Consider the following 24,633-nt stretch of genomic DNA (forward strand, 5'->3'; position numbering starts at 1 on the left):
CCCTAACCCTAACCCTAACCCTAACCCTAACCCTAACCCTAACCCTAACCCTAACCCTAACCCTAACCCTAACCCTAACCCTAAGTTGCGTCTCAGGGGCAGTGCTAGCCCCGGAGGAAGGAGCGGAGGCCCGTTCGGCGATGGAGAAAGAACCGGCGGAGCGAAGCGAAAGCAAAGAAAAAAAGGCCCAGCAAGTCCAGTAGTCAGAGCAAAATGCAGAGGACAACAGCAGCAGAAACAATGCGCGAGCTACAGTAGGGCGGAGGAGAAAGCTACAAGGCCCGGGGAAAAGCGCACCCTCACTCCCTCAGCGGCCTCCCCTTCACCTTGTCCCATGCTATGCCTGCCAGCGCAAGGGTAACAAGCCCGGAAGCGAGTCCGACGCCGAGAGAGAGCTCGATGGCGCGGTAGACGAGGCTCTCACTCGGCGCCGGCGGCGCAACAATGAGCGCGGAAGGGTGACCGACCGTCGGCTGCGCAGGCTTGGCAGCGGCGCGCCCCATCTCAGGCGCCTTGGTAGCGTCGTCACCGACGAGCAGCGCCCCGACCACCGGAACGTGCGAGACGAGCGGGACGTGCGAGAGGACGGCGCGCGAGGTGTCGATGCCGAACGAGACAGAGGAAGAGACGGCGGCCGAGGCGAGACGCCAGCCAAAGCGCGCGGGTGCAAAGATGCGAGAGGGCGACGAGGAGGCGGGATGCGAGGAAACGGCGGTGGTGACGGGCGGAGGAAGGTTGACGGCAACGGGAGGGATCCAGTCGAGGTCCGTGGAAGCGGCGCCTCCGAGTCCAATCCCGTCAGCGGTGTCGGAGCCGAGCTCCTCGACACCCTGGCCACTGCCTCCCTGCTCCGGCTCGGGTCCAGCATGCTCGCCGTGCTTCGCCTGCTCGCCGTTCCGCGTCTCAACCGTCGACCCCCGCGCCCCCGCCTCGCGCTCGACGACGACGGCGGGATGCACCTTCTTCTTCAGCTTGTGCGGGCGCGCGCGCTCGGCAGCATGCGAGCGAGCGGCCTCGTCGACGTCGAGGCGAGAGCGGAGCTGAGCGAGCGCGGAAGACGAGGCGATCGAGGCATTGTCGTGAGCCAGGGAGGCCGAATCGCGCCCTCGAGCGTCAGGAGAGCTCGACGCGACTGAGTAGGCCGTAGATCCGGTCGAAGGAACGCGGCGATGCGAGCGAGCAGGCGAGTCGGGCGGGGAGGCGGTGCGACCGATCGACGGCGAGTCGGACGAGCGGGTCGGAGAGCTGCGGGCGAGCACGCCATGGTAAGCACGCCTCATCTCAGCCCCACAACAGCGCTCAAGACGCACCGACTGCGGTGGAAGCCGCCCAAAGAGCCCTCCGAGGGCGCACCTTCGACGAGCTCGCCGTGCGCATCGACGCTGGCCTGACTCGTGAGCGGAGCAGCGACACGTGCGGTCGGCGGCGAGCTGCGCGCTGCACTCGAGAGCAGGGATGGCGGGCGACGAGGCGAGGCCGTTGCCGTTGACGCGGACGCCGACGATCCGATGGCGGGCGGAGGCGGCGTGGGCGCCTTGCGGACGGGCTTGGGCGCAAGCACCGAGTCTGGACGGGCCTTGTGCAGCTTACCCATGGCGATCGAGCGAGGTGCAGCGACAGAGACGGAGACAGCCCGCTCTCGAGTTCAGCGTGTCAACGGGGCACAGAACCCGCTCGCACTCGCACAGGCGCCGTTCGCACTCACGTAGACACGGACGAGTCACGACGAGACTGTATTACCACAGGGAAAGAGGAAGACCGCCTACAACAAGCCCAAGCGGGACAACGGGGAGGAGACACGCCCAGGTTCAAGCCGCGCCGACACCGCGCTCACCCGGGCAACGGTAGCCCGAGCAGCTGCGAAAAGTGCTGCTGATACTCGGCCGGGAGCTGCGCCATGAGCGCCGGGTTCTGCTCGATTGCCGCCTTGAGATCCTCGTACGACATGGACGCCGATTGCTGCGGCTGCGCGGAGGGCGCGGGGGCGGCAGCGGCGGCTGGCGGAGCGGCAGCAGGAGCTGGTGCAGGCGTGGGCGCAGACGGCGACGCAGACGAGTACGTGCTGACGGCATTCGGGTGCTGGTACGCCGAAGGGTGATACAGCGGGTGCGAGCCGTGGCCGTACGGGATCGAACCGCCGTTTGCCTTGGGCTGCGATGCGTCAGCCAGGTCGGTCTCCGCTACGCGACAGGAAAGTAAGAGAGCGCCGCGCACCTTGACAGCCTTGGGCTTCTTGGCGGCGGGAGGCGGCGCGCCGCGACCGTTGGCAGCCTTGCGCTTGCCGGACGGCGCAGGCGGCTCGTACGGCACGAACGGGTACGTGAGGGTCGGGATCGCACCGGGAGGCGGAACGGGCGGCTTCGGGCGGCGCTGCTCGAGGCCCTTGCACCGCGCGCAGACGAACGAGAACGACTCGTCCGTGTACGGCTGCGGCGCGCGGCCGTTGACCTGGTCGGCGTAGACGTGACACGGAAGGTGCTGCCACTCCTCGCACTCGTCACAGCACAGCAGCTCCTGCCCATCGTCCTGCGAGCAAGAGCGGGTCAGCTCGACATCGACCAGAGGAAGCGGCATCGAACGCACGTAGTTCCACCCGGCAGCCTGGCAGATCTCGCAGTCGAGCCACCACGGGTCGTCGGCGGCTTGCGCAGAGGCGGCAGCTGCAGCAGCGGCGGCTGCCTGGGCCGCCTGCGCGGCTTGTGCGGCGGCGGCAGCCTCATTCGCCGCCGCAGCCTGATGCCGGGCGTCCGCCTCTGCCTCGGCATCTGCGAGCGCCTCGGCTTCGCGCTCTGCCTTAAGCTCGGCGCGGCGTTCCCGTGCGCGGGCCTTCTGCTCGACGCGGGAACGGGTCAGTCCGGCACTCACACACACACACGAAACGCGCGGACGCACCTTGGCGTCCTCCTTTTCGCGCTTTTTGCGGTCGGCCTCCTCCTTCTTGCGCTCCTTCTCCTGCTGCTTCTCCCACGCGCGGCGCTCGTCGTCGTTCATGAGCTCGACGGGGAGCACGCCGCCGTTGGCCTTGCGCGCCTCTTCGCGCTCGATCTCGCGCGCCTCTTCGAGCAGGCGGCGCTCCTCGGCCTGTTCGCGCGCACGCTTCTCCTCCTCGCGCTTGCGGAGACGCTCCTCGCGCGACTCGCCCGCAGCGCCAGGCGTGCCCGAGTCGGACCCGCCGACGCCCGCCTCGCCGACGCCCATCCCGTCGTCCGCGTACGAGCGGATTTGGTGCCGCGAGGCACGCGAAGCGCGCTCCGACGCACGCTCGGCAGCGATGCGCGCCTCTTCGTCGGCGATCGAGTCCTTGGCAATAATGCGCGACGAGCGCTTGCGGGCGAGAGCGGCGAGCTCTTCGGCTTTGGCGGCTTCGCGGCGCTGCATTGTAGGGGTACCGTCAGTACCAGGGCGCACGCGACCGAATGAGACGCTCGAATGCACCTTGGCCTCCTCCTGCATGGCCGGGACGACCGTGTCGCGAATGTGGTCGCCGAGCTTGACAAGAACGGGGTCGTCGCTCTCTTCGGTTTCGTCGGCAAAGTTGATCCAGTCGTCGATCGTGACGGAGAGCTGTGAGATGAATGTGTCAGCGCGGACTGAACACCAAGGCGAAGCAAGAAGACGCACGGCCTCCCACTCGACAAAGCCGGGCGTCGTCTCGCAGCGGAGGCGCTCCTCCCAGTACTTTTGCTCCCACTCGGGCAGCTCAACCTCTTCTTCGACCGCGGCCGCAGCGGGCTCCTCGTCACCCTCCTCGCCCTTGACGACGGCGTCGCTCGCGGGCGCATCCTCGACCTTGACGCCCGACCCGCTCGCGACGGGCGCGCCCTCGTCGTCCTCGTCGACCTGCTCAAACGTGCCGGTCGTCGGGTCCTTGCGGAGCTTGACGCGCATGACGCCCGTCACGGTGCCCTTCTTGCTCTTGTCGCGCGGGCCGGCCTTGAGTCCGAGGAGCGTGCGCGGGCGCTTGATCTGCGCCTGGCCCTCGGGCTGCTCGGCCGACGGCGGGGGCGGCGGGCGCTGCACCCACAGGCGGTCGTCGGCCGTGTGGAAGTAGCGGTTGCCCTCGGCATCTACGCAGTGCGGGTCGAGACGCTGTGCGTGGTGCCCATGTGGTGGCAGGTCAGTCTCGAGGTGAACTCGTCGAGTGACCAGGCAAGGGAACGCACACAACGCACCCACGCCGCCTCGCCGTCCCAGTGAAGGTACTTGCGGAACTGGCGCTCGGGGTCGACCATGTGCCACTCGCACACGTTGTAGATCGCGTCGAGCTGCGAGGGATCCAGCAGGTAAGCCTCGAGAGAGCCATCGACACGCCGAACCAGGAGAAGAACGCACCTTGGTCTCGAGGCTGAGGTCGTGCCACTCGACGGCACGCTGCTCCTCGTACCACTCCTCTTCGTCCTCGGCAGCCGGATCCTCGGCGCCAACCTTGTCCGCGAGTGCGCCCTGCGCCGCATCCTGCGCGACGACGTCGGCCATCTCGGCGTTAAAGCCGTCGTCGAGCGCGGCCTCGGTGACGGGCACGCCGGCTTCGACGGTCGACCCGGCCATGTTGACGTCGGCGGCGCCGGCCTCGTGCACGACGTCGCCAGCGGCCTTCTGCTCGTCCGCCTTCGAGTCGACCGTGGGCGGCGCGGTGGAAGTCGCGAGCGCCGGGTCGAGCAGCGCCGGGTCAATCTCCATCGTCGCCGGCTCCGCCTTGACCTCGGACGCAGCCTCGGCGGCGGCGGCGGCGGCGGCCTCTTCGGCCTGCTCAGCCTTGAGCTGCGCCTCGACCTTGGCCTTGTGCTTGCCGTGCATGCGGTAGAGCGCCTTTTCCGCCTCGCGCAGCTTGCGCTCCTCGTCGTCCCAGATGGCGCGCGGCCCGTCCTTGTGCTGCTGCTCGCCGTCCGCGGCAGCAGCGCCGTCGGCCGGTTCAGACGGGAAGCGCGAGCCAAACTTGGCCTCCCACTCGGCGTCTTCGCGCTCGCGCTCGAGCTCGCGCTCCGCCTCGACGACCGAGGCGGGCACACGGTGCCACGAGTAGAAGGGGTTGTCGGTGCGCGCCGTCACGCGGCGGTTGTACGAGCGGCGGAGGGCATTGAGCCTGCAGAAAGAGCGAGGGTCAGCGAGGAGCCGCAGAGCGTCAGGCGCGAGATGCGCACCAGTTGTTGCGGCTGCGGAGTGGACGACGCGAGGGTCAGCTCTCCGAGACAGATATGAGCGCAGAGTCGACGAGACGCACTTGGTGTTGCGGTCGTTGGCGAGCGTGTTGAGGATCTTGCCCAGAAGCTCCGGGACCTGGGTGTCGGGCTTGACGCCAAGGAGGTCGAGCTCAAAGGCCTGCGATGACGACAGTGTGTCAGTGAAGCTCGACGTACACGAGTCCGAACACCCGTCACCACGCTCCGCAGCCTTCTCGCCGCTCGAGCGCGCAACGAAGCGTGGCGGGGAGAGGCGAGCCCGCGACGAAAGAGCGACGCACCTCGGTGTCAAACTCGAAGCCGACGTGGTGGCCAAAGAGGACGGCCCAGTGGGCGACGGCGGCGACCTTGAAGCTCTGGCGGAGGTATTTGAGGCCGTCTGCGATCTGTTGTTCGGACGGGGGAGGCGGGGGCGCGGCGGCGGGAGTCGCCAGCTCGCCCTCGGGCTTGACCGGGTCCAACATTGCGCTCTTCGTGGGTTCGTGTGTCGAGGCCGCGGCAGAGCAGGGCTGCACGGGGTGTGCGCAGAGAGGGCGAGAGGGGGCGAGAGGGTGGGGCGGGCGATGAAAGGGCGAGACGCGTCGAGCCGGTGCGGTTGGACGCGCACTCGGTGTTGTCAAGCCGTGCAAGTGCGATGCACGCTCGTACGGCGGTCCCTGTGGTGCGGACGGGGCGGTGAGCGGGTGTTGCTGGTCGGGAGGCGCGAGGGGCTCACCTCGGCACGGGGGCAGGACGGGGCTGGACAAGCGCAAGCTGTGCGTGTCTCTCGAGGTCTGCTCGCTCGAGCGCGGGTGCTCTCGGCAGCTCGGAGGCGAGTGCGCGGGTGCGAGCGAGCGGAAGGGGACAGGAGGAGGCGGGAAGGGGGAACTCGCATCCCTCGCTCGACTCGTCAGGGGAGAGTTGAAAGGCACCTGACCTGTGTATGAAGATGTACCGAGCTTTGAGGAGCACTCCATCTGTCCCCCCGCTGTGACCGCGGGGATGCGCCTCTTGCCGGCTTCTCTGCTCTCGCTCATCTCGCGCCCTTCGCTCCCTCTCTCGAGACCCGCGCGCAGTGATGGCGCCTGCGAGTGCATCGACCTCGACCTCGTCGTCCGTCTCGGCCTGGCTCTCGGCCCACCGCCGCGCCGTCGTCGTCGCCGCCGCCGTCGTCGGCCTCACCACCGCCGGCGCGCTCTACTACTCGGCCCAGCAGAGCGCCCAGGCCCAGCGCGACGCCCAGCAGCGCAAGGACGACAAGCAGGCCAAGCGCGACAAGAAGCAGCGCAAGTCCAAGGCCGCCGACCCCGCCAAACCCGACGCAGCAAAGCACGCCGCCCTTGACGAAGATGGTGAGCTGCATGCACAGAGCGACAGGCAGTCTGGCCTGCATGTCACACAGTCGAACAACCCCCCTATCCAGCGCCAAGTCGGCTGCTCTCGTCTCCATCAACTTGCACTCGCATGACGCTCGGTCGAGAAGGGTTGCTCGAGGTCGCCCTTCCCAGCCCCGCTGAGCCTCTGCAAGGCTCGCACGAGTACTAGGCGGGATCTTTGAGACTGCCTTTACTGGCGGGCGACCGCTTCGAATGCTTTCTCGCGGACTCGCGTTCGTCCCCTCGTCGCCCGACAGGATCTCGCCATGCAGCAACCATCGACTGAAGCGCAGAATGTCTCACTGACCGACTGAGATGCCCACACAGACCCCCTCAAGCTGAGCGCAGCCGACATCGATGTCATGGACAAGGAGGTAAGACGCGCTTGCCGACTCGCTCGACCCACGCAGTCCCTGATCACTCCCTCCTGCAGACCCGGGCAAAGACGGCCCTCGCGCTCAAGGCACGTGGCAACAAGCTCTACTCGGCCAAGCAGTACGAGGAGGCCATCGCTTACTACACCAAGGCGATCGAGTGCGAGGAGCAGGCCGTCTTCTACTCGAACCGCGCAGCCTGTGAGTCACGCACGCCGACTGTGGCGAGCGCACTTCAGCTGAAACACCCCGCGCACAAACAGGCTACACCAACCTGAACCAGCTCGAGCAGGTCATCGACGACTGCACGTCGGCGCTGCGGCTCGACCCGTCGTACATCAAGGCGCTGAACCGCCGCGCGACCGCACGCGAGCAGCTCGGCGGCGTCGACCACCTGTACCGCGCGCTGTGCGACTTTACCGCGTCGGCGATCCTCGACTCGTTCCAGAACCAGTCGACGACCGACTCGGTCGAGCGCGTCATGAAGCAGCTCGCGGGCGAAAAGGCGCAGCAGATCCTCCAGACGCGCGAGCCGCGCCTGCCGTCGCCGACGTTCATAACGGCGTACCTGACGGCGTTCCGCGAGCAGGCGCCGCCCGCGCTCCCGGCCAACCCGTCGCAGGGCGACCGCACGCTCCAGCTCGCGTTCGAGGCGCTCTCGGCCAAGGACTTTGCGCACGCGCTCTCGCTCTTCAACGAGGCGCTCGACCAGGGCGTCTCGAGCGACGAGGCGCGCGCGAGCGCGCTCAACCTCCGCGCGACGTTCAAGTTTATCATGAGCGACGCCGAGGGCGCGCTGCGCGACCTCGACGAGGCGACGACGGTCGACGCGCGCTCGGCGCAGAGCTGGGTCAAGAAGGCGAGCGTGCACATGGAGCTCGGGCGGCCCGAGGACGCGATGCGCGACTTTGAGCGCGCGCTCGAGATCGACGCCGCCAACGCCGACGTCTTCTATCACCGCGGGCAGGTCTACTTTATCACGGGCGAGTTTGACAAGGCGATCGCCGAGTACCGCAAGTCGAGCGAGCTCGACCCGAGCTTCATCTTTTCGCACATCCAGCTCGCCGTCGCGCAGTACAAGAGCGGGTCGACCGACAAGGCGCTGCACCAGTTCCGCCGCCTCGTCGAGAAGAACCCGCAGAGCGCCGAGGTGTGCAACTACTACGGCGAGCTCCTCCTCGACCAGCAGCAGTTCCCCGAGGCCGTCGCCATGTTTGACAAGTCGATCGAGCTGTCCAAGTTCAGGTGCGTCTGCGGTGATTGTGCTGCATTCAAAGGGTGACCCCGAGCTGACGCGCGTGCACCCCGGAACAGCGTCCCGCGTAACGTCCTGCCGATGGTCAACAAGGCACTGGCCATCTTCCAGCACCGGCAAGACTTTGCCGCGGCCGAGGCCATCTGCCGCGAAGCCGTGACGATCGACCCGCAGTGCGACGTCGGCGTCGCGACGCTCGCGCAGCTCTTGCTGCAGCAGAACAAGGTGCACGAGGCCGTCGACATGTTTGAGCGCAGCGCCGAGATGGCGCGCACCGAGCCGGAGCTCGTCAACGCCCTCACGTACGAGAACGTGCGTAGTCGCCATCGCCAATCCTCCGACTTGAGCCTGTGCTCACTCCTCTCTTCACCCGCACCCGCAGGCCACGCGCGCTCAGCTCGCCTTCCTTGCCGACTACCCGGACTATGCGTCCAAGGTGCGTCTCCGCCGTCTTCGCTTTGGTTGACTCGCACAGTATGCTCACGCAGCTACTCGTCGCACAGCTCGGTCTCAACCGGACAGCGTGAATGAGTCAAGAATGAAGGAAGGAACCGGCGTAATGAGCTATCGAGGTTGCGTGCAACGAAACTGTAGCTGGATCCCCGTGCACCCAACAACGATGTAAATACCCTCGCCGCTTCTCGCGCGTATCTCGCACCGGAGGAAGCGGTCCAGGCAGCCCAGCGGGTGAGAGCGGACCGAACCCAGTCATCGTTGATCGCACCTCGCCTCCCCTGAGCGCTGCCCTCGTTCGCCTCGTCGCGCTGCGCTCCACTCTGCTCGCCTCGCCGCTCTCCCCCGCGCTATGAAGCGCGCGCTCTCGACCGCGGGCTCTCCGCCGCCCTCTGCGCCCTCCAAGCCCGCAAAGAAGCCGCGCCCCGCGCGCCCGCGCAAGCCCAAGGCCAAGAAGGGCGGCGGCGACCCCGACACGCCTGCCGGGTCGCCGCCTGCTTCGGGCGCAGAGAGCCCCTTTCCGGGCGCGAGCAGCCCGCCGGCTGCTGCGCGTGGGGACAGCCCGGCCGTGTTTGGTGGTGCGAGAGGGAGGAGCGCGAGTGTTGCGGTCGAAGGCGGCGGCAGCAAGGGGAAGGAGCGCGCGGTCGAAGCAGAGGGCCTTCCGGCGCCGGATGGTGGCGGAGCAGGTGCGGCGGCTGGACCCGAGGCAGAAGAGCAGGATGCCGAGGACGAGGTGTTCGAGTTCTCGGACGACGAGGTGCGTCTGACTCCCTCTCGCGCGCGACTCAGGGATCTGCTGAGTTGACAAGCTCGTGAGCGAAACAGTTTGGCAGCAACCAGCGCGAGGCGGCCAAGCAGAAGGAGGACCTGCGCGTCCTGCTCGAGCACTTCGACGAAGAGCAGATGGACCGCTACGAGGCGTACCGCCGCTCGGGTCTCGCAAAGGGCAGCGTCCGAAAGGTGCGCCGCTGCTCGGGGTACTGTCTCACAGCTTGCGACTGCGTCGCAGGGCGCTGACTTCTCCCAAACGATGCCGGTACGCACAGCTCGTCAACCAGGTGCTCGCGCAGAACGTCTCGCCCTCAATCCTCACCGTCGTGCGCGGTTTCGCCAAAGTCTTTGTCGGCGAGATTGTCGAAAAGGGTGCGTCACGGGACCCCCTCTCTCTCCGGCTCGCGTCTTCTTCCCGGGCCTCGAGCTGACCGCAGGAGGTTGCACAGCCCGCGCGCAAGCGACGCATCCCGGCGCGCTCACGCCGCAAGACCTGCGCGAGGCGTACCGGGTCTACCTCGAAGAGCACGAGGGCGCCGGCGCCGGCGGCGCGACGCAGCGCAAGAAGCTCTTCGTGCGGTGAGCCGGGCGCGCGGCGCGCGAAAGGAGGCGGAGGATGCTGTACATCTCGCGGGCTCGCGGTTCATGTTGTCAACACTATCTCGTCTCGATGGCGCTTACTGGCACGACGGTGCTTGCGCTGGGCAGAGAACGCTGCGAATGACACGCGAGCCGAAGCACGAGCGGAAGCGGTAAGAGCAGAATACTGAGGGCAACAACGAGGAATACGGAGCATGAGGTTTGGGCGTGGCTATACGTGATGGTGGGATGTGTACGTTCGAGGTGCGTGAAAGCCGTGTAAGGGAATGAGGAAAGGCAGAGACTGGTAGCACAACAAGGTCGAATGTATGGACAGACGGGACAGGCACAGCGGATCAGGGCTGCTTGGGCGGATGGATGATGCGGTGCACGGCCTGCTTGTATGCAAGGAGCGCGACGACGAGGACGAGGACGACAAAGACGAGGATGGGCGGGAGCATGTGCTGCGCGCGGGGGGGAAACGGCGGGTCAGTCGGCGGTCACGGTGAACGACAGAGCCACGAAAGAGGCGCACCTTGGCGTAGCACACGACCTCGCCCCAGGTGTACCTCAGTCGCTCCCGTCTCCGCTCGGACAGGTCTCCCTCCTCCGCGCGTGACGGGTCCAGCAGCGCCGTGCGCTCTCCGACCCGCCGCTCCTCGTCGTCGTCATCCCAGCTCCTCGCCCGCCCGGCGACGTCGCCTCGGTCCCCTCCGCCCTCCTCCTCTGCGCCGTCTGCTTGCCTGCCGAACCACGCCGCCCTCCACCACCTTCTCGCGGCCGCGCGCGGTCCCTTCTCTCGCTCGCGTGCTCGCTCTTCGTCCTCTTCGCCGGGCGTCCTCGGGGCCTGCAAGTCAAAGCTCGTGTAGGTGGCCATGGTGCTCGCCGAGGGGTGGCGCTCGCTCATGGGCGGGCGCTTGGGGTAGGGCGTGCGCGGGAGGCGCTGCGGGTGCGGGTACTGGGCGGACGAGCGGCGCGAGTGCGAGGCGGCGGAGGGCGTGCGAGGGGTACGCGGGCCGAGGGCGGAGCGCGGAGGGCGCGTCGATGGGGAGGAGGAGGAGGCGGGACAGTCGACGGCGGCGGCGGCGGGGGGAGAAGGAGAAGGAGCAGAGGGGATGTAGATCGAGAGGCTGGGCGTGCGGCGCATCTCGGGCTTGGCTGCAGCTGCATCGTCGCGTGCACCCAAGCCCGTTTCGACGCTCGGACGGCGGCGGTCCTGAATGGCAGTGGGACTTGCAGCAGCGAGAGACGCGGAAGGGAGGTCGGTGAAATGGAGGGTGGTGCGGCTCGAGCGGCGGGCGTGCGCCTTGACGGGCGACGAGGGCGCGGACGAGACGGGGGTCGAGACGGCGCGGCGCGGGGGACTCGCGGGCGAGTGGGGCGGGTGCGCGAGGTGGGTCGAGGGGCGGCGGCGAGGGATCTTGGAGTGAGCGGGTGCGGGCGGGCGAGGGGGCGAAGTCGGAGTCGACGGTCGATGTGGATCTGAGACGGTGGCCATGGCTGCGACTCGAGCGCGAGGACGGCGAGGATGGGCGGGGTGCCGACGAGGGGAAGCGGAAGGGGCCAGGGAGGGGGACGGGTGGCGCAGCGGGAGCACCGTCGATCAAGCACACCGGATGCTTCGGGTCGAGTGGAGAGGGTGAATCTAGCTCGTCTCTGCCCAGTCTTGGGTTCGCAGGCGAGGTGTCGAGGGGAAGCGGCCGAGGGTGCGCCCAGAGCGAGTGCGAGGGTGACGTCTCGGCGCGAGATGCGGGCGACGAGAGGGACTGCCGCGGTCGTCTGCCGGAGTTATCAAGCAGCACAGTCTGTCGGCAGTTCTCGCTGCGGTGCTCGGGTGCAGCGTGCGTGTGGTCGAGCGACCGGTGCGAGACGGCGGACAAGGGACGGCGTCGGCGTGCAGTCCCGCCGCGAGTCGGGCTGTGAAAGCGTGCAGGGAGCGTGTGAGCAGTACTGCACGCTGCACTGCCCGCAGTCCCGCCCTGGCAGCCTCTGATGAGCACGCTGCGTCGACGCGTCTCGGCGGGTTGCGCGTGCGCTTCCTCATCGACCACCGTCGCTGTCCCGCTCCAGAGCTCGCCCAGCACGGCAGCCGCGAGTCTGTCAGAGAGCAGCGTGCATCGCGAGTGCACTCCCGAGTTGCCTGCACCCGCTCACCGCCCCCGCTCTCTCTCTCTCTCGCTGCGTCGTGCCATCACCTCGCCCTCGTCTCGCTCGTCTCGCTCGGCTGCACCACGGGGAAAGGCGCGCAGAGGGACACACGCTCCAGGCGATGGACATCGACACGCCGCCGCTCCCGGGCGATGCCGCGCTGAGCGACTTTGGGCTGCGCTACCCGCTCCCGCTGCGCATCCTCGTCCTCTCGGCCCTCACCGTCGCCGCCTTCGCCTCGAACTTGCACCTCCTCGCCCACCTCGGCATCGACACCGCCCAGGTCCTCGACATCCGCCTCGACCGCCACCTCCTCCCCGCGACCCGCGCCCAGGGCCCCCTCCCGCCCGCACCGCCCTACGTCCACCCGACCAAGCTCTACCCGCCCCTCTACTCGCTTGCACTCGCCACCCTCGCCTGGGCCGCCGCCGCCCACTTCGCCTTTGCCCGCTTGACCGCCGCCCAGTCGGACCTCGTTGTCCACTACCGCCTCGTCCCCGTCGCCGCCGTCGCCGCCGTCCTCGGTGCCCTCTGCTGGCCGGGCAACGTCCTCTGCCGCCGCGAGCGCTTCCGCTTCCTCCGCGCCCTCGCCCGCATCGTCCGCCCCTCGCTCAACGCCGCCGTCCCCTTCTGCGACATCATCCTCGCCGACATCCTCACCTCGAGCGCCAAAGTCCTCGGCGACGTCTGGCTCGCGGGCTGCCTCGTCTGGACCGGCGAGGGCGTCACCGGCGTCGCCGGCGACGCCTGCCGCCGCGTGTGGGGCGTCCCCTTCATGACCAGGTGGGCATCCTCTCCCCCGTGCACTCTGCAGACTCGCTCACTCTTTGCGCTCGACAGCCTCCCGTACATCTTCCGCTTCCGCCAGTGCCTGTCCGAGGTCTACACACGCTCGACCCCGACCCCGCGCCGCTCGCTCCTCAACGCCGCAAAGTACGCGACCGCGTTCCCCGTCATCATCTTTTCCGCCATGCAGACCGTCATCGGCGACCCCTTTGACCCGGACGAGCACGAGCACGAGGCGGGCGAACGGTGGATTGGCCGCACGGCACTGTTCCGCTTGTGGTGAGGAAACGCCGCGATCCACTTCAATCTCAACGTTCCACTCATGTACTCGCCTCTGCAGGATCCTGGCGGTCCTCGTCAACTCGCTGTACTCGTTCTGGTGGGACGTGACGAACGACTGGGGCCTTTCGCTCCTCACCCGCTCCGGGTGGTCTTCCTCGCCCGCCGTCTCGTACGCCTTCATCCACCCTCCCGCCGCCGCTGCCTCGTCATCCTCGCACCGCAACCACCATCACCACCCTCACCCCTCTATCCGCCACCCGCCCCCACCGAGCCGCACGACCAGCTCGACGCACACGCCCGCGCACAGCCGCGCGCGCTCGCTCGCGCCCAATCTCCACAACGGCTCGGCGCTTCTCCTCGCGCCGCCGGGCCAGCAGCTGCCGTACGCGGCCGACGACTCGCTCCTGCCCTCGACGACGTTCCCGCCGCCGCCGTCGCGGCCGCACTCGCCTGCCGTCGGGCTCAAGGCGGGACTGGGTGGTGGCCCCATCGCTGCGGGGCCGGGCGGGATTCCGAGTGCAGGCGGGAGCTCTGCGGCTGCGAGCGGCAGCGGGATCAGCGGCGCAGGGCCAGCCGTGGGAGGAGCAGTGGGAGGCGGGCCACGGCGGCTGGGCCACTCGCGCGCGTTCAGCACGGCCGCGGCGCCCAACCTGTCGTACCCGTTCTTGCGCCCGATCCTCCTCCTCCCCGACCCGGCCGTCTACTACGCGGCGATCGTGCTCGACCTCCTGTTGCGGCTCACGTGGAGCCTCAAGCTGTCGAGCCACCTCCACTCGAGCCAGGAGCTCGAGTCGGGCGTGTTTGTCGTCGAGCTCCTCGAGGTCGTGCGCCGGTGGATGTGGGTCTACCTCCGCATCGAGTGGGAGGCCGTGCGCAAGGGCGCAGGCAGCGACGACCTCTCGCCGTCGTCGTTCGCCGCGGCGGGCGCGGCAGGGCCCTCTGCCGCAGGGATGGGCGGCGCGGGCGGCGCGACGCCCGGCTTGACCAACGGCGTCAGCTGGCTCGAGAAGGGCGACGGCGAGGCGCGCCTGCGCGCACACGACGAGTACGAGCTCGCGCTGCGGGCTGCTGCGGGCGCCGGCGCAGACGCGTCGCATGCGGCAAGGCCGTCTTCGCTGCTGGCGGGCGCCGGGGCAGACGAGGCAGAGTTGGGCCTGCTGGGAACGGGGAAGGGCAAGCTGAGGGACGACGGGCTGCTATAGCCTCGGGCGGTCGTAAGCGGCGCAATAGAGCTGTGCCTTATCGCCTCTCGCTGCGCCTTTTGAGAGAGGAGAACGACAGCACGAAGAATGGTTACAACACGGGCACGGCGGACACTCCCTCTCCCCGTCAACGATCCTTCCTCGCTTCGTCTCCAGCGGCACTCGCTCCTGGCCCGCTCACCGTCTCCGCGGGTTCACCATCCTCGTTCAGTGGCGCCAGCCATGGAACCGGGTGAGCGGTGTAAGCTGGCAGAGGCGGGAGGACGACCTGTGCGAGCAGGAGGTGGGTCAGTCCAGCGTCGACCGGGAAGCAGCGAGGATGCGCACGCCGAGAGTGGTGAGGAAGCCGAGCCCAAAGACGATAAAGGTGAGCTTGAGGGACTGGAGCGAGAAGCCGACGAGGAAGGCGACGACCTGCTCGCGGCGAAGGAGGGGGGTCAGCTTACAGCGGGGCCCGTCGAGTGAGCTCAAAGACCAGGGGGCGCACCGCAGAAGTCCAGAGAATGTATCGCGCGCGCTGCTCGGCGAGGTCTTGCCCGACAAAGTCCTGCAGAAGCCCGACCACCATTGCAACGACGCATTCGTCCAGATCAGCGGGACGGCACGATGGGGGCCTGGGTGAGCGCGAGCGCACAATCTTGCCCTCGAGCGAGGCCTTGCACTTGTCGAGCTGCGCGTGGATGCTGTCCATGGCGAAAGTCGCGTCGTGGTTTCCGGTCAACGACGAGATGAAGCGACGGAGCCGGTCCCTCGTCTCGCAGAGCGCCCTATCGACTTGCACAGCTTACAAGACAGGAGACAGACTCCGGGCAGCTGCCACGTCTCTCTGCTGAGCTGCTTGCACTTCTTTCCTCCTCGTTGCGCCCCACCTGCTTCCGCTTCGCGAGGCCACCGCCTCTTGTCGCTTTCCGAGCGGCGCGCGTTGTGCTCGGCAGCATCTGGTCGCGATCAATGTGCGGCTGAAGGGAACGAGGAGTTGCTGCTGCAGTGCGATGAGGGTTGCTGGCAAAAACAAGGAAGGAAGAATGACCGTGAGATGCGAGTGCGATGGAAGGAGAGCTATACAAGAAGGACAGGGGTACACGAGGGGATAGACTCAGACCGTAAGGCCCTTGAGAAGCCCGATGCACGCCTCGCACGCCTCGCGCACCTCGCGCACCTTGTCGAGCAAGTGCGGCATCGCCTCGGTCGTGAGCACCATCTTGTCGCCCTCGGCGGCGCCGCTGCCTGCACCACCCGGGACGATGACGCTGCGTGTGCGCTCGCGCCGTGCCGCGAGCGAGCCCATGTCGGCTTCGAGGACAGCGTCAAACTCGAGGAGCGAGGTGCGCGGCGGAGAGGCGTCCCAGTCTTCTTCCGAATCGCTGTGCGAGGTTGGCTGTGCCGGAGAGCGGAAGTCGGCGCTCATAGGAGCGGATGGGCGAGAGACGGCTGTGCGAGGGGTTTGCGGGCGAGTGGCCGGGTCGGACACAGAGCGGCGAGCAGGTGAGGGTGGCGCGAGCGTGGCGGGCGGCAGAAGCTCCGTCGCAGACCCGACCGAGGCCGCGAGCTCCTCTGTCGCTTTGGATCGCAGGCGGAGGAGGAATTCGCGGATGCCAAACACGCCGCCGCGGCTGACCCGGCGCGCGGACGCAGGTGAAAGCGGTTGCGCGGCCGAGCGTGGCGATGTCGGCGCGACGGTATGCGATGCACCAAGCGGGATGGCCTTCTTCGACGGGCTGCGCACCGTGGAAGCGCCCGAGTCGAGGCGCGGTAGAGGCGGGCGCGCAGCGGGAGGGGCACGGGAAGGCAGCGAGGCGCCTTTCGCCGGGGGAGCGAGTACGCCGCGCAGCATCTCGCGCTGTCGCACGGCGACGCTGGCGTCCGTTTCAAACGAAGACGAGCTGGGCCGGCGCTGGTGTGCCCTAACCGAGCCTTTACGAGCGAGACTTGTCTCGGTCTCAGTCTCTGAGCCAGACGCAGCGCGCAGCGACAGGCGGTGAGACTCGCGCTCGGGTGCGAGGGAGACACAGCGATCCCGCCGACTTGCGAGCGTACCCGGCGAAGTCTTCTTGAGCCCACCCTGACTCGGTGCGCCGTCGGCCAAGTTGATGAGCGTCTGCACCTGCTCCCACGTTGACGAGAAGTCTAATTCGACGCGGCGAGCGGCTTGCGCAGTCTTGTTGAGCGCGGCAGAAGACGGCTGGTCGGGCGAGAGGAGGCCAGGCGACGGCGGAGACGGCTCGACGAAGACCTGGATGAGCTGGTTGTACTGCCGCTGTAGCGTCTTCAGATCTACGCCACCGACCGTGAGACAGCGGACAAGAGCGTGAGTAACGAGTCAGTTACCAGTTTGGGAAATCGCGCAGAGAGGCGTACCTTCAATAGCCTTGGCGAATTGCTTGACCCGCTCGAGGTCCTCCTCGATCTTCTTCTGCGCATTCGTGATGCGTGCCGGGATGCGCAGGTCGCTCAGGCTGTTGCGCCGCGTGACGCTCGCTTCGGGCTCAGACGGGCCGTCGCCGTCGCCGTCGACCGAGAGGGCGAGCGGAAATTGCGGCTCGGGTGTCGTGCGCTCTGAGCGGAAGGGCTGAGGACGAGGCGAAGAAGGCCGAAGCGGCATGAGCGACGAGAGCGAGACGGACGGGCGATGGCCAGCGTTGAGCGGCCGTGCGAGGTTGCGCGGAAGAGGCGGCACAGGCGGAACACGCTCTTGTTGCGGATTGCGCTTCGCCAGTGCGTCGCGATAGCTCTCAAGCGGCATGATCGTCGATGCACTCGTGACGTCCGACCCACCCGACGAGGCAGTTGATACGTTGCTGACCGGTCGGGGCATCCGAAACTCGGGGTTGAGCTGACCACGCTGCCCCCTCGGACTCGCGACCGGAACGTGCGAGCCAGCAGGCTTCGAAATCCGTCGAGAAGGGCGCGGTGGAGCGGGGCGAGGCGGATCGTCGAAGCTCGGCGGCTTGTGCACGGGTATGACAGGCGTGGGCGGCGGCGGCGTGGGCGTCGAGGCCTTGACAGGCGGTGGCGGCGACGACTTCGGCGTCGAACGTGACGCACCGCGCTTGCGAGTAAGGAAAGAAAAGGTAGAGCTGGAACGAGGAAGGGGCGGTGGCCGTGCTGACGCGGAAGAGACGCGAGGGGCTGGCGTCGGCTTGTCGAATGCAGGCACAGAGGCGGACGGCGGAATGGCGGATGACGTCGAATGCGGCACAACTAAGGACACGGATGCCCCCCTCTGTAAAGCGCTGAGCGACGGCGACTTGGGTAGCTGGGGCGTCTCGCGCCCGCCTTGCTCGCCCGAAGCGCGACCAAGTCGGCTCGACGGCCTGCGCAGTATGCCACTCTTACTCGACTTGACCGACTTGGCCGACGGAGCGGGGCTCGGAGCGCGCTTGCTGCCGAGCGGGAGAACCGAGGTGGACCGCGAAAGCAGGTTCGAGATGGCCGAGCCGATACCGCTGCTACGCTTCGTTGAGCGCGCCTCGGCCTGCGTACGGACCGTGACGGGCGGGTGCGACTTTGTCTGCACGCCTGAAGCTTTGCGCAGCATGCGCGAGGTGGGCCGCGAGGTGGAACGGGTTGGCGTGACGGGCTCGGGCTGATCCGTCGATGGGCGCGGCGAGGGTGGAAAGGGGACAACGCCGAGCCACTCTTTGTCGAGCTCGACGACCTCGCCCTTCTCGTTCTTTGCCGGCGTGGCGAGGTGCGACGACGAGACCGGGCCGGTAGCGCTGCGCTGGCGAGGTGCACGAGCCGTGCCGCGCTCGACCTCGTCTTCCGAGTCCTGTGCGAACGGAAGCGTCGGATGATACTGCGACCGTGCGCGCGTGAGAACCGTGCGGTTCGACGAGGGGACCGAGCTGCCGCCGGACGAGGTGGAGAAGATGGACGGAGCGAGAAGTGGACGCTCGCTCGTCCCGTCGTCCGCCAGGCCGAGCGCAGACTGGGAGAGCATTTCGCTCGTCTCGTCCGCCAGGCCGGATGCAGGACGCTTCTTCGTGAGCTTGCGCTTCTTGCCCTGCGAAGCGTCCGCACCGGCGCCCGCCACGAACGTCTCGCCAGACGGAGCCTTCGGCGCAGATCGGCGCAACGCAAATGCCGACGCGTTCGAGGCGAAAGAGACTTGGCTTGTGTTCCATCGCGACCTGTCGCCGCCGAGGATCGATTCGACTGGAGATACGGGACGTGAGGCGGGATCTGCCGGCCGCGACGTTCTCGAAGGCCCGCCGACAGGACGTCGCCGCTCGTTGCCTTCGAAGGAATCGCCAAAGTCGCTCGTCTCGGCACTGGTCGTCTCGCCACCATCGTCTTCGGTCGTCGAGCCCATGTATTCGCGCCAGCTCGGCGCGACCGACTCGGTGGGCGACGCGAGCGACCCGCGCCGGCTGCTGGGACTGAAGGAGAAGGGCGCGAAGTGCAGGCTGGTGCGACGGGCGCGCGTGTCGGCGAGGGATGCGCCGCTCGACGTCGAGACCGACGTGTTGCTCGAGTGCTTGACCCGCGAACCACCGCCGCTTGTCGAACCCGAGCCGGTCGTCCCGACCGTGCCCTTGCTCGCTCGTCCGTTGACGGGGCGTGACACTGGTCGCGGCAGGTGCGACCTCGGCGAGTCGGATCGACGCGCGCGCGAAAGCTCGTGGCGGTCGACGATGCGGATCTCCGGTTCTTGCCGCGCGGTGGCAGCAGTGTTGAGGTCCACTGTACTCCCACTGCGACCAAAGCGCCATTTCTTGCTCCCGCTGATTGACTTGAGTCGCGCGCTGAAGGACGTGTCGAGGGGCGAGGGGAGCGCGCGAGCCGGAGCATCTTCCGCCTCGGTCACGATCTCCTCGCCCGTAGTCAAGCTATTGAAGCTGTCTTCAGTGAGGCTCGGCGTCTCGCACCGGCAGTCCGAGTCGCTCGGCGCATCGTGAGGAGAGGGCGAGGGCGGTGGGCGAAGCGGGCTGGACGAGCGTTTCGGGATGCGAGTACGCGGCGTAGTCTGGCGCGAGAGCGGCGGACGGTCGGACGCGTCCGCCGCGTGCGCGACATGGCTCTGCTGCGGCTCGCGGCGAGGACGCGGGGTAGCGGTGCAGGAGGCGAGGGTCATAGTCGGCTCGGGATCGGAGGTACCGGCGATGGACGAGGCGAGCGAGTCGAGCGAGAGAGTTGCAGGTCCGCCGAACGCGAAGGGTCGAAGATTGGGTGACGCAGGAGGCCTTGCATAAGGAGTGCGAGACGACGCGGACGGCGATGACGGGAGCTGAGAGGTTGAAGCAGCGTGACGGTGTGAGGGCGTGGTCGGGCGCGAGTGCGAATGCGACTTCGTCTTCGAACTCGTGCGGCGGGGGATCGGAGGAGGAGGCTCCTCCTGGAAGAGGAAGTCGTCGTCCCAGCTTTCCGAAGCGACTGCGAGCAGGCGAGGGTAGCAGCGTCAGCGTGATGACGCTCCGTTTTGTCCAGCAATCCCGATGGAAGGAAGTGCTCGAGCGCATACTCACCCGCCCTTTTGGCCCGTGGACTCGCCGCACTTTTCGCGGTCTCGCCTTCCGCGGGAGGCGGTGCGACCGCCTTGCCCTTTCCCTTCTCTGCCTTGACCGCCGATCCGCCCCAGTTATCCTCGTCCTCGCTCTCGCGCCAGCGCTCGAGCCCGACCGCAGGGGATTGCCCTGTCGAGACGGTCGTCGCTTTTGCGACCGCACGGGGCGATGCTGCGAACGAGTCGACGGCAGCACAGACCTCGGGCATGGCGGGTGACAGGCACGTGCGAGACTTTCTATGGCGCTCCGAAGGATCGACACGGCACTGCACCGCACGCTGCGCGAGGACAAGCGCGACGGACGCGCAGGGGTCAGCGTGTGGGGACCGCAGAGCAGCGACGTAGGCGCGTGGACGAACCTGTACCGCTTGGAGATGTTGTACACAACTGCTTGGCCCTTCGACGAGCCGCGCCCTGCCACCACGATGCGACCTTGAAGCAAGAGAGCGCGATCGACGACGAAGAGGAAGACGGACGAGGGGTGCGTGCTCGCGGTACGCGAGCGAGAGCAGGCACTGTCTGGTGCTCTGCCAGAGCAGCTTGGAGCTCGCGCAAGCTCTCACAGCGAGATTTGAAGCGAGTCGTCGCGAGCAAGACGAGCCGGAGGAGCGAGTGGAGGTTGGGTGAGCAGGTCAGGCTCTGCGGCGCCATCGTGAGCTCTCCGTAGCGGCTTCCTGAACTGCTGGTGGTCTACTAAGACGCAGCACCTCGCCTGAAGCCCCGGCAAGGAGATCTTGATGAGATGTCGCCGCCTCGCTTCCGTTCTCGACCGCAACGAGCCAAGTGCGAGCGGAACCAGGCGACGCGAGCGATGTTACGGCAACAAGACACAGAGTAGGAAAGACTAGCACAGAGTGGTAGGAAGAACGGCACTGACGAGTAGACTCGGGATTGAGAGGCTAAGCAGGGAGGGGAGAAGGCGAGACAAGGTAGGTGGGTGGGCGATTCGAGATCGTGAAGAGCGATGCGTTCGAGAGTAGGCGGTCAGAGTGTGAAGAAGAGGCAGTGAGTGAGGCGAGAAGAGACCGAAGGCGCAGGAAAGCTATACGAGGCCCTTGAGAGCGGAACGCTCGAGGCGGACGAACTCCGGCAGCACTGCACGCAACGCCCGTAAGATTAGCGTTGAGGAACTGTAAGCAGGCGACGAGCCTCGAGGTGAAACGTACTGCTCGTGTAGTACCGCCACTCGTTCCAGTCGGGCATCGCGACGAGCGTAAGTCCAGGCGGATCCGGGTCGAGCTCCCTCCCTTCCGCGCCGCCGCGCCCGCCGCCGCCCGAAGCGACCGCCAGCGACACCTCCGCGAGCTGGGACGGGTGCACGCGCTCGAGAGTCGCAGGAGCGGAACGCGCGGCGACGGACGAGGCGGGACCACGCGCGGGCCACTGCGACTGCTGCTGCGAGTGCGAGCTGGCGGCGGCTGGAGGGACGCGCCTGTGCGACTGCCCAGGACGAGGGAGCGAGAACCGGCTGTGCTCGCTCGCCGCGAGCGAGGTGCTGGTCTCGTCGCCAGTCGACATCGATGACGACGCAAAGGTGCCCGCGAGTGAAGGGTCGACTGCGGAGGCGGCCGCGCGGTCCAGCTCGACGGCGTGCACATGCTCGTGCGATGACTGTTCGGCAATGGCATACGAGAGGAATGAGGAGAACGACGAGCGCTCGCCGTATGCGGCGCGAGCGTACGCCCACGCAGCCTTGTACGCTGCGCCGAGCGCTGCCGCAGTCGTCTTCTTCCTCGACGAGGCCGGGTCACCTCGCTCGGGCCTATCGTAGTCGCGCTGACCGTGTGCGAGCGATTTGAGACCCGTCGCTAGCGGAAGAAACGCGGGCGAGTTGAACATGGTCGAGAGAAGCGAAGCCATGGCCGGGTTCTGCGACGCTTCGCCGACAAGAATGACACGCTCGGGATGGAAGGAAGAGGACAAGCCGGGGAAGCCGAGCGGGTCGTGCGGGCGAAGGCGAGCGAGGGACGGGTCGTCGAGCGGAAGGAGCGAGCGGTAGATGCGGCCGAGTCGAAGGCGGAGCGTCATGACTGGGCGTCGCAGAGATCGACAGTGAGTGATCATTTTTCAATAACAGACGCAGTAAGGGTGCAAAGGAGAAGACGCACACTGCGATTCGAGCAAGAGACGCGGGTTGATTTTGCGGTCCGAGAACTCCTGGACCCTCGCTCCGCTGACGAAGCGAAGAAAGCCCTGCGCCAAAGTCGCTTCGCCGTGCGGGAAGAAGAGCGAGTAGAACTTTTCGTCGAGCCTGTCAAGCGACTTCGTTTCCGTCAGAACCCTGCGGTCAAACGGGGCAGCGTCGTGGCCGCCGCGGCCCAGAATGCATCGAGCGCATGAGGGTATAGAATGATGAGACGCACCCGAGCGTGCCACCGTGGGGCACGATCGCGCTGAGGTGCGAAAAGACATCCCACTGGCCGTTGCAGTACAGGTCTCGCGAGAGCGCCCTGCCAATCCCGGCGTCGCGGCTCCTGCGAGCGCGAAAGGATCAGAAACGGCAGCGTTTTTGAGGATGCGTAAGAGTGACGCACGAGACGATGGCAATGAAGTTGGGCGTCTGGACCGTTTCACCCTCCGTCTCGCTCGCCTGCTCCTTACCCTCTGCGCTCGCGTCCTCGAGGCACTCCCACCACGCCTTGGCCGGGTGCCACACGATGGCCCGCTCCGGACTCGGGATGAAAGCCGGCGACGGACCCATCAGCGTGTCGGTTTCGGCGGGGCTGGCGAGCGAGACGAGGGCGTCGCGCGAGGTGAGCGGGAAGGCAAGGAAGGTGGCGGGGTCCGTGCCGGTGAAGGGCGCCACAATGCAGTCTATACGAGGCAGAGTAGGTGAGTAAGAGCTGCCGCAACGAGCCCGGAGGACGCACTCGGGCTAAAGGCGAAGCGCTGAACGAAGTAGGGCGAGATCTTGCCGAGCTGCGACAAAGCTTCCGTAAGTCATCTTATCTACCTCTGCATCCGAGCGTGTAGCTGAACGGCTCGGAGAACAGGCAAGGCGAGACAGCTCACCTCGATCCCGCCATCGCGCTCAACCGTTCCCAGCTTCTGCGTCAAGCTAGCCGTCTGGCTCTCATTCTGCTGGCCTTCTTGACCACCGGCTGCGATGAAGGCCAGCACGTCTTCGTCCCATAGGCCGGTGGCTGGGTCGAGTAGGCAGGTCGAGCAAGCGTCGGCAGCGTCGGCGGGAGCGAGACTGTGAACGTCGCTCGGGTCAGTGCTCAGCTCCGGTCCGGCACTTCAGCTTTGACTACAGAAGAGGAGAAGCGTGACGACGCACAGCCCGAGGAAGACACTTGCGAGCAGCCCGCTTTCGAGGACGACCCTCCCCGTCCTGCTCATCACCCCCTCTTTCCCCTCAGCCTCAGTAGCCTGATCACTCTGCACGGCCTTCAGCAGGTGCGCCGCTCCACTCCTCGAGGTCGGCGAGCTCCCTGTCCTGCGTGCAAGCTCCTGCCTCCCCGCTTCAAGCAGCGCCGCTGTCTCAAACGGAGCGCGCTCGCGCGCCGCTCCCGCTGCTACGCCGCCTTCGCCTCCGGACGAGCCTTGCACGAGCTCGCCGAAGTGGTGCTCGAGCTCGCGCACTTGCGGAAGTGCGGAGGTGTCGCCACACGTCGATGGCTCAGGGAGCGAGAATGCCGACTGGGCGGTGAGGATGGCGGAGATGCGCTTTTGAGGCGAGCCGATGAGCGTCGAGAGGAGCGAAGGGAAGTCGTGAGAGAGGTAGTGAAGCGTGTGTGGCTGGGAGCAGCCCAAGAGGAGTCAGTGACGGTGCAAACAGCGACCTTCCCAAGTTCGGCGTCGTGCAGCTGAGCGCGCGCGACAGGCCCGATAGTTGAGAAAGCAAGACGCACCTGTCCAACACCGCTGACGCACACGACACGGCTGAGGAGGGTCGGATCAGGGCACTCGCGCGCGAGCTTCTCAAGGAGGAGGTCGAGCGCGTGCAGACGGGCCTCGGACGGGCAGGTGACGACATCGCCGAGGGTGTAAACGCCGTGTCGGGTGCTGTGCAGTGTATAAATGCCGCGTGAGCGAGACTTGCCCGGCTCAGGTCGACTCGTAGAAGCGAGCGAGACGAACCTGTACTGCGGCAGCTCGTCGTCGATCTTGACGTGTTCGACCCAGACCACTCGGAGCTTGTCGTCGAGCACACAGGCCTTCAGTTTGCTGACTCCCGCGTCGATAGAGAGGTAGAGAGGATTCTTGACGGGCGCAACGGGCGGCGGGAGCATGGCGGGCGACGGCGAGCCGTTGTGCGGCGTCAGCGGGCGAAGCGCGGGTGCCGGGGGGTACGAGAGCGAGAGGGAGGAGATCTTGACCCCTGGCAGATCCTCCGAGTCGTTCATGGTGCCTGCGATGAGCCGAGCAGAGTCAGCAAGACGCAGAGGCGAGGGGATGTTCCGCAAGTCGCGCAGGAGGTTGGGTTGGAAAGAGCGCGCGCACCTTGAAGACCTCGCAGCTACTCGCACAGATCCTTCTGCTGCTTCTCGGCCTCGTCCGTGGCCGTGCTGAGGCTGGCGAGCTACGGATCGGCGCGAGACGGACGAGTCGGACCGGGAGGCGGTGCGAGCTCGGACACGCCGGTGCTCGGCGTGCACGGGGTGAGAGAGCCACCAGAAAGAGCACGAAGCACAGCACAGCAGCACGGAGACGACGCGAGATGACGGACGAGCGAGACGACGTCGACCAAGTCCTCGTCGCGCGGACTCCCGCCGCCTCCCATCCACTCGCTTGCCTCG

General features: G+C 67.2%; 9 protein-coding genes across 9 annotated transcripts; 3 read left to right on the forward strand and 6 right to left on the reverse strand.

Moving 5' to 3' along the window:
- Window positions 1-299: 299 nt before the first annotated feature.
- On the reverse strand, window positions 300-1,594 carry JCM10292_001457 (uncharacterized protein; the record flags this gene model as incomplete). The annotated part of the gene is made up of 2 exons (XM_076649275.1): window positions 300-1,245; window positions 1,311-1,594. The coding sequence occupies 2 exons, from the start codon at window positions 1,592-1,594 to the stop codon at window positions 300-302; spliced, it is 1,230 nt and encodes a 409-aa protein (XP_076505074.1).
- Window positions 1,595-1,830: 236 nt separating this feature from the next.
- On the reverse strand, window positions 1,831-5,644 carry JCM10292_001458 (PHD finger domain-containing protein; the record flags this gene model as incomplete). The annotated part of the gene is made up of 11 exons (XM_076649276.1): window positions 1,831-2,151; window positions 2,215-2,526; window positions 2,584-2,829; window positions 2,893-3,372; window positions 3,436-3,564; window positions 3,622-4,089; window positions 4,173-4,265; window positions 4,333-5,083; window positions 5,142-5,153; window positions 5,222-5,319; window positions 5,462-5,644. 11 exons carry the CDS (start codon window positions 5,642-5,644, stop codon window positions 1,831-1,833), a joined length of 3,093 nt encoding a protein of 1,030 aa, XP_076505075.1.
- Window positions 5,645-6,237: 593 nt separating this feature from the next.
- On the forward strand, window positions 6,238-8,691 carry JCM10292_001459 (uncharacterized protein; the record flags this gene model as incomplete). Its single annotated transcript, XM_076649277.1, has 7 exons — window positions 6,238-6,511; window positions 6,863-6,909; window positions 6,969-7,110; window positions 7,173-8,154; window positions 8,224-8,476; window positions 8,547-8,600; window positions 8,668-8,691. 7 exons carry the CDS (start codon window positions 6,238-6,240, stop codon window positions 8,689-8,691), a joined length of 1,776 nt encoding a protein of 591 aa, XP_076505076.1.
- A 278-nt stretch (window positions 8,692-8,969) lies between these two features.
- JCM10292_001460 (uncharacterized protein) lies at window positions 8,970-9,971 on the forward strand (the record flags this gene model as incomplete). Its single annotated transcript, XM_076649278.1, has 4 exons — window positions 8,970-9,374; window positions 9,443-9,577; window positions 9,664-9,760; window positions 9,838-9,971. The coding sequence occupies 4 exons, from the start codon at window positions 8,970-8,972 to the stop codon at window positions 9,969-9,971; spliced, it is 771 nt and encodes a 256-aa protein (XP_076505077.1).
- Window positions 9,972-10,323: 352 nt separating this feature from the next.
- Window positions 10,324-11,465, reverse strand: JCM10292_001461 (uncharacterized protein; the record flags this gene model as incomplete). The annotated part of the gene is made up of 2 exons (XM_076649279.1): window positions 10,324-10,431; window positions 10,503-11,465. The coding sequence occupies 2 exons, from the start codon at window positions 11,463-11,465 to the stop codon at window positions 10,324-10,326; spliced, it is 1,071 nt and encodes a 356-aa protein (XP_076505078.1).
- Window positions 11,466-12,236: 771 nt separating this feature from the next.
- On the forward strand, window positions 12,237-14,385 carry ERD1 (Erd1p; the record flags this gene model as incomplete). The annotated part of the gene is made up of 3 exons (XM_076649280.1): window positions 12,237-12,898; window positions 12,956-13,180; window positions 13,242-14,385. The coding sequence occupies 3 exons, from the start codon at window positions 12,237-12,239 to the stop codon at window positions 14,383-14,385; spliced, it is 2,031 nt and encodes a 676-aa protein (XP_076505079.1).
- A 127-nt stretch (window positions 14,386-14,512) lies between these two features.
- On the reverse strand, window positions 14,513-15,076 carry SPC1 (signal peptidase complex subunit SPC1; the record flags this gene model as incomplete). The annotated part of the gene is made up of 4 exons (XM_076649281.1): window positions 14,513-14,653; window positions 14,713-14,799; window positions 14,873-14,932; window positions 15,020-15,076. 4 exons carry the CDS (start codon window positions 15,074-15,076, stop codon window positions 14,513-14,515), a joined length of 345 nt encoding a protein of 114 aa, XP_076505080.1.
- Window positions 15,077-15,481: 405 nt separating this feature from the next.
- On the reverse strand, window positions 15,482-20,100 carry JCM10292_001464 (uncharacterized protein; the record flags this gene model as incomplete). The annotated part of the gene is made up of 3 exons (XM_076649282.1): window positions 15,482-16,659; window positions 16,744-19,761; window positions 19,854-20,100. The coding sequence occupies 3 exons, from the start codon at window positions 20,098-20,100 to the stop codon at window positions 15,482-15,484; spliced, it is 4,443 nt and encodes a 1,480-aa protein (XP_076505081.1).
- Window positions 20,101-20,933: 833 nt separating this feature from the next.
- Window positions 20,934-24,240, reverse strand: JCM10292_001465 (uncharacterized protein; the record flags this gene model as incomplete). Its single annotated transcript, XM_076649283.1, has 10 exons — window positions 20,934-20,986; window positions 21,058-21,921; window positions 22,000-22,142; window positions 22,255-22,365; window positions 22,426-22,705; window positions 22,762-22,810; window positions 22,904-23,087; window positions 23,172-23,632; window positions 23,746-23,899; window positions 23,975-24,240. 10 exons carry the CDS (start codon window positions 24,238-24,240, stop codon window positions 20,934-20,936), a joined length of 2,565 nt encoding a protein of 854 aa, XP_076505082.1.
- Window positions 24,241-24,633: the final 393 nt, after the last annotated feature.

Source organism: Rhodotorula paludigena, assembly GCF_050403205.1.
Source record: "Rhodotorula paludigena JCM10292 DNA, Rt_paludigena_JCM10292v1_ctg23, whole genome shotgun sequence".
NCBI lineage: Eukaryota > Fungi > Basidiomycota > Microbotryomycetes > Sporidiobolales > Sporidiobolaceae > Rhodotorula > Rhodotorula paludigena.